General features: G+C 44.5%; 1 protein-coding gene across 1 annotated transcript; it reads left to right on the forward strand.

The window, feature by feature from the left end:
- Positions 1-212: 212 nt before the first annotated feature.
- Tal2 (TAL bHLH transcription factor 2) lies at positions 213-5929 on the forward strand. The gene is made up of 2 exons (XM_052175495.1): positions 213-271; positions 5045-5929. The coding sequence occupies exon 2, from the start codon at positions 5055-5057 to the stop codon at positions 5379-5381; it is 327 nt and encodes a 108-aa protein (XP_052031455.1). The 5' UTR covers positions 213-271; positions 5045-5054; the 3' UTR covers positions 5382-5929.
- The last annotated feature ends 997 nt before the right edge of the window (positions 5930-6926 follow it).

The following is a 6926-nucleotide window of genomic DNA, read 5'->3' on the forward strand; positions in this document are numbered from 1 at the left end:
TGGAAGCCGCAACCCCTCCCCTAAAGCCTCAGACAAAGAGGGGAACTTCTTCCTCCACCGCTCCTTGGAGACTGCACTTGGGAGGGCTGACGGGGCAAGGTGGGGAGGGACTGGCGGGAGTCCTCGGCGGGAAGCCCCCCTCCTGCCGCCAGACAAAGGGCGGAGTCCTATAAAGGCTGTGGCACCGACCCTGCGTCCAGGCGAGGGCGCACACAGCCTGGCGCTGCGACGGCTACTGTGACTGCGCCGGCTCCCAGCTCCTGGCAAGAAGGTGCGTGGACACTGGGGAGTGGGAGCAGCTAAAGAGGGGACTCTGGGTGGCCCGGGAACTTTCGGCGGGACAGTGGCAATAGCGCGGCACTTGGGAAGCCGGTCTGGCATGTTGTCAAAACTGCTTTAGCTGAAATGCAGGGACAGTTCCCTATCACCCCCAGATCTGTTAGCAACCCTTCGAGACTCTGCAGATCTGAAATTTCAACCACTACATGTATTTCCCGAAATAATGTATATGGGTAGGTCAATGGTTTGCTACGGTGGGGTGAGATAACTTATTTTTTTAAAGGGCGGAGAAGGGATAGATGGGACAGCAGCAGCAGACTGGACAAAATGTGCAGAGGAGTCAAGCGCGGCCAGGCTGCGAGGCTCTTAAGTGCGCCTCAGAACCGACCGCTCCTCCCCCGGGCACAGGAAAGCTGTTCAAGGGCCTTAGTCCGCGGCCCCCAGAGCGTATCCAGTGAGCCCAGTGAGCGTAACGTGAGCTGCTTAAGAGAGACAAGCTGCCAACAGTACAGTATGTATAGTGAGTGCTAAAATGTGAGTGTATGTGTATGTGTGAGCGAGGATGTAGCGCAGACCTCAGACCGGCAGGGATGGAGAGTGGGATGGTTAAGTAGATAGGTAGGGACCTTCCGTGTACTGTACTGTTTACTTTTTCTTTTTTCTTTTGTTTGTTTGTTTCTTTCTTTTTTTGAACTGGCATAGAATAACTTTTTAAAAATCAACATATAAGGGGTTAGATGTCATTGTAACATTTTTCAATAAACTGTGTTCTAGTCATTTCCTCTCCTCATCCTCTTGCCCTCTACCCTCATACCTCTCTCCCCTTGTAACCTCCTCCCCCCCTCCGTATTTCCCCCCCCCCCATAACTCTTGCTTGGTACTTTTTCCTTAAGACAGCAGAGCCATGCCTAGTGTTGGCTGTCAGACCCCATCCATCCTCTGATTAGCTATTCAAACTGCTGCCCAGCTTTCTTTCTTTGGACAAATTCATAAGAAGAGACAAATACACGGATCAGGTTGCAGGAGATAAGCAGAAAATCTTAAGAACAAAAGAGCCCTGTGAGCCCACAGGCCTGGGGCTAGACACTTGGTGACGAAGTGAGCTACCGACTTTGTGCCTTTCTAGCTGACCCGGGGTTTGAGCCCAGGAGCTGCAGGAACCAAAGGGCAGCAATGTCTATTGGCAGCATGACCTTCTCTAGGAGAATGCGTCATTTTCTCCATTTAATGGGCTACCTTTTCTGGTGACCATATAATATACTCATGTATTACTTAACAAAGCATTAGTCCAGGGGCTTTCTACAGCAACCATGCCTTGGTGAGATATTTGTCCAGGCGGGTCTTTCTTAGACTTTTAATTTAATTAGCATTTTTATGCATATGGACTTGTATCTGTGCCTGACTTTCATGCCTGGTGCCCAAAAGAGGGGGTTGAATCTTCTGGAGTTGGAGTTACAGACAATTATGGCCTGCCATGTAGGTACTGGGAATTGAACCCAGGTCCCCTGGATGAACAGCCTATGCTTGTAACTACTGAGCCATTTCTCCAGGCTTTTCCCACCATTATTAACTTGGGTCTATAATCCCTACCTACCTAGGGTTCCCTTCCTAGAAAACAGCTTTAAATATCTTAAATAAGTAGACATGGGAAATAACCAATTGTATTTAGTAGCTGTTCAGATACTGTGCTTTAAGATATGATACAATAGCGAAGTTTTATCCTAATACAAGGTAGTGTTAGCAAACTTATCCCCAGTGGAGGTCCCGGATGCTAGTGTCACAACCCAAAAGTCGCAGATCCTTTTTTAAAAAACTCAAATGTCACTTCTTAGGAATTATGGTGATATGTGTAGTTTTTATTTTTATTTTTTTGTATAGTTTTTTAAATGTGTTAAACATTAAGCAAATATATTATCATGTTGCACTTTTTATTTTAGTATTTTAATAACTACTAAGTATAACTAACTGTTTTTTGTATCTCCGTATTTTAACTTATGCATTTATAATTTTGACATATGAACCAATATGTACTTAAAATCATCATCCTGAGTGGCTTCCCTAGACCACCAAAAAGATTCATGGGGAGAGAGGGAAAAAAAAGCTACTGAACCCTAACCTAGTGAGAGTCCTCAGCTGTAAAGATGCTTGCCTGGCCCTTGCTTCGACATCTATCCATGGCATCTGGGGTGGAATTTTCCCTCTCTTCTATTGCTTTGAAATCAACATTAGAGGCAATCAGACCTTGCAACTGGAAAAACACTAAATGTAATTTTCCTTTGATTTAAGAAGTACTGCAGCAATTTTCCAGTGGCCTCTATTTTGGGCTTTTCCAGCGTGTTAAGTTGCTGATTTCTCTTTCCTCCCGTGGAGAAGGAGAGTAAAACACTCGAGGCTAAATCAACAAGTAATTACCAAGCATCCCTAGGATGGCAGGCTACATTTAGAAGTTTTTTTTTTCTTTTCTTTTCTCCCCATACTGTTCCTTCTGTCTCTCTAATACAATGGGCTCCAGCCCTCTTAGAAAAACACCACAACCAGTTAATCCTGCCTAATCCTCTCCTCCCAGCTTGAAAAGGACCCCCACTCCCAAAGGACTAGAGTTGACTTGGCCTTGAGCTAAACCCTCTTTTGATAAGACAACTTTGCCCCCTCCATCCTGGCCTGCTCTGGGGTGAACAAAACCTAATAGTTTTCTTTCTGTCTTCAAGTCCCCTTGATGTGGGTGCAGCTGAAGCTTTCTGCTCCAGGTATAGTTGGGATAAAGTTCTGACAGCATGCTTTAGAACCAAAAAGCAAAATACTCAGAAATGACTCAGGCTAGATACAAGACAATGGGCCAGTGTACGTTACTAACAAGGACCTAATCTACCGTCTGTTTTCCAGGGAGATGTGGTATCCTTGGAAGCAGGCTCTAACATGTAGGTGTTGTTTCTCTGCATCTACAGAATCTATTTTCCTCCGTCAGATAAACAAAAGGCGGCTAGCTCCTGAGAGTCAAGTTCTGAACCCTACTTCTGAGGGTCCAGCAGCAGTACAATAAAGGCATACGCTGACTCAGGATGTAGTTCTGAACCCTCCTCCAGAGTCTGCCAGAGGTTGAAAACACACATTGAAAACGTATTTGACACACCTGACTTACAGAAGATCACTAATTTAGACCTCAAATGTGCTCAGAACATTTACATTAGCGTACAGTTGGGCAAAATTACCAATATATTGAATACCTTGATCCACAAACCACTGGCAACACAGTAGTGTGCACTGTAGCTTACTCCAGTGACGGCACAGCTGACAGCCGCGGTTGATCCTAGCATCTCTGAAGAGTATTTTGCTCTGCTATGAAGACTCTTATATAGGCAGGGTTAGGAGGTGGCCGGGTAGAGCTGGTCTCTTTTCCAGTTCTTGAGGTGGACCTTAGGCCTGCTTCATGCATGCTACAGACAAGTGCTCTTGCCCAGGAAGACCAAACTCCTTCTGTAGCTCAAGGAGTCCTTGAACTTCAAATCCTCCTGCCTTAGCCTCCTAAGTAGCTAGGACTGCAGGCCTGCTCTTGAAAGAGTCTGGAGAAAGAAATGGGGAGAATGTGAGGAGGAGATTTGAGAAGGAGGAAAGAGCATGAAAAGGTAGTGAGTTAGCGACGCACATCACTCTTGGGAGGGGGCAGAGAGCCTATGAGCCCTGGGGAGCTGAGGCTGGAGCAAGCAGCAAGACACTTGCCGGTGTGTCACGACCGTTCCCATTAAAATGCACTTTGCCAGGCCTTGTGGGGGAGAAAGGGGGTTCATACCTCCAACGATTAAAGATGGCAAAGGAGATTTGGCAGTATTTGATGCTCCTTCCTAATGTGGAAAAGGTCAGCTATGGAAAAGAAGTTCAGGTGTCTTCTGGAGGCCCACGCCACAGATTACAGGCGCCTCACCTTTCAGGTGAAACACCCGCATGTCTGCTTTCATAAATCTGGGTATCACAGCCCTTTCCCACCCTGCTCACAGTCCTCCAACTGTGAACATTCTAGCTATTGGAGTTTGGAGCCCAATCCAGCAGATGAGGTCGGTTAAAGCAAGGAGAGCTGCCCTGTCTTCTCCAATCCAAATATCATTTTATTTCTCTGTTCTTAAAAGTTATTAATGCACCGTACATTCACATCCAATACTCCATGGGCTAGGTGTGGATTTTAGTCACTTGTGTACTTGTGTCTATGCTGTAGATGATCAGCTGGGAACGATGGGTTATAAAGGAAGCTGGAGAGGTAGCTACAGCTACAGATGTAGCTTAGTTGAAGGATTGCTGCTTTAGCATGTATGAAGCCCTGGGTTCAACCCCCAGCATGCATACATCAAAACATGGTGACACAAGCCTGTAATCCCAGATTCAGGATGTGAAAGTAAGAGAATCAGAAGTTCAAAACTGTCCTTGCCTATATAGTAAGTTTGAGGCCATTCTGGAATACATGAGATCCAGCCTCAAAAACCAGGGGATAGGAGAAGAAGGGTACAGGAAAAAGACCAGATGCACTTTTGTAATGGCGACTGCAAAATCATCAGGGAGAACAGTGTGCTGGTCTTTTTGCCTTTATTTTTTCATCTTTTTTTTTTTTTATAAAAGAGATTTCCAAAAAATGTCTTTAAAATTTTTTGGTAAAAATGGATTTCCTAAGTATGAGTTGAGAAGAGCTAACACTGAAGGTTCTTGGGAGAACATATGATTATAACTGCACCTCTTACAAGGTTGTGGCTGCCAAAGACTCTTTTCTCACCTATCACAGGAACCTGGACATGACCAGAAAGATCTTCACAAATACCAGGGAGCGGTGGAGGCAGCAGAGTGTCAACAGTGCCTTTGCCAAGCTGAGGAAACTCATCCCTACTCACCCCCCAGACAAGAAGCTGAGCAAAAATGAGACCCTTCGCTTGGCAATGAGGTATATCAACTTCTTGGTCAAGGTCTTGGGCGAGCAAAGCCTGCAGCAGACAGGAGTCACTGCTCAGGGAAACATTCTGGGGCTCTTTCCACAAAAGCCCCACCTGCCAGATGGGGATGACCGAACTCTACTGAATGACTACCGAGTTTCTTCCCCTGGCCCAAGTCATGGGGCTCCCTAGGGTGACAGTGACAGTCAGCCCCCAGGGCAGCACTCGTTAAATAGTCATGTGGTTCCAGACTGTGGAGAGAGGTGGCATGGGAAGTGACTGGGACAGCAGCTGAGTGCTGAAAGGAGACTTGAGCCATGTTGCTCTGGCCCCATTACCCCAGAACTTCAGGCAGGCAAAAAAACAGCAAACAAAACAATCGTAAGTTTAAAACTGCTGTCTTGCTCTCTCATGATGACAGTAATGAAGACTTCCTTATACTGGATATCAGATGAAAGAACAATGCTTGTTGCCCTCTGAATATATTTAAAAGTTTACTTTGAAAAAGGAGAAATGTTTGATTGAGGGCAAATACAATAAATGTTAAGACTGATGAATGAAGAGATAGCCACTACGGAAACCAACCTGGGAGAGCTATGGGGTCTTCTCTGCAGGGACATCCATCTGGAGCACAACAGTGAGGCTTGTGTGTGTGGAAAGTCTCCTTTGACCTCTGTGGAATCATGATATTCTACTTCAGTTGAAGAAGAAGAAGAAGAAGAAGAAGAAGAAGAAGAAGAAGAAGAAGAAGAAGAAGAAGAAGAAGAAGAAGAAGAAGAAGAAGAAGAAGAACTGTTATTACATATTACATCAGGTCCAAATAGTCACAATATGTGTGAGGAGACTAGAAGCTAATTCAAAACTCTGTATGGTTTTCTCTGGTATCTTCATGTCAAGGCATGGTGATCCTAGCAGTAAGATTTCATAGTTCAAATGCATTATAGTCTACCGAATGCTCCATCTGTTTATGGGTCATTAGAGTCTAACAGAAGAGTTAAACCAAATTTTCTAACTATGCTTTGGTCTTCTTTAGACGATGATGGAAATGTTTAGCAACCACATCCAAGCAGGGAGAATGACTTTCCAAAGGTCTCAGGGCCATCAGCAGAAGTCTAGGGCACAGATGCCCGTCTCTTGACCCTTTGTAGCTTTTCCTTAGTGCTGATCAGTCAGCGTGTATCTGGGGTTGAAAACAAACAAAAGCACTTACCATTGTGTTAACCTTTTCCTGAAAGTATTTAGTAATTTTCATATGCTTTTTGTGACATGAAATTATCATGCTTTGTAGAATGTGAGTAGACGTGTCAACCAAAGACTTTTTAATCTGTTAGTATGTTCTATGAGTTCTTGACCATTGATTATAATTTGCTATTTAACTGCTAATTTATTACAAATAAATTATTTAAGAAAAGAAATCATTCTTTAATTTGTGGGTATAGTTTCATCAGCACACTAAGCACAGCCACACATTTCTTCACTTTTTTGGTCTCTGTCCTAACTTGGAAAAACAAAACAAAACCTTTTCATAGTCCTTAGTTTAGAGAAACATCAGCATCAGCTGACATCTCTTCCCTCTGCTGACATACCCACAGCAACCAACACGCTATTTTCTTTCCCTTCTCTTCCTTTCCCTCTCCTTCTCTCCTTTCTTCTCCCCTCTCCTCCTTTTCTTTCCTTTTCTAGACAGTTTTCCACATAAGATCCAGGTAGTGAGACACATTGGGGGTAAAAATCATG

This window comes from Apodemus sylvaticus, chromosome 3, assembly GCF_947179515.1.
Source record: "Apodemus sylvaticus chromosome 3, mApoSyl1.1, whole genome shotgun sequence".
Lineage (NCBI taxonomy): Eukaryota > Metazoa > Chordata > Mammalia > Rodentia > Muridae > Apodemus > Apodemus sylvaticus.

Excerpts from the sequence above, each read along its gene's own strand:
- Tal2 (XM_052175495.1), top strand. The coding sequence starts at position 5,055 with ATGACCAGAAAGATCTTCACAAATACCAGGGAGCGGTGGAGGCAGCAG.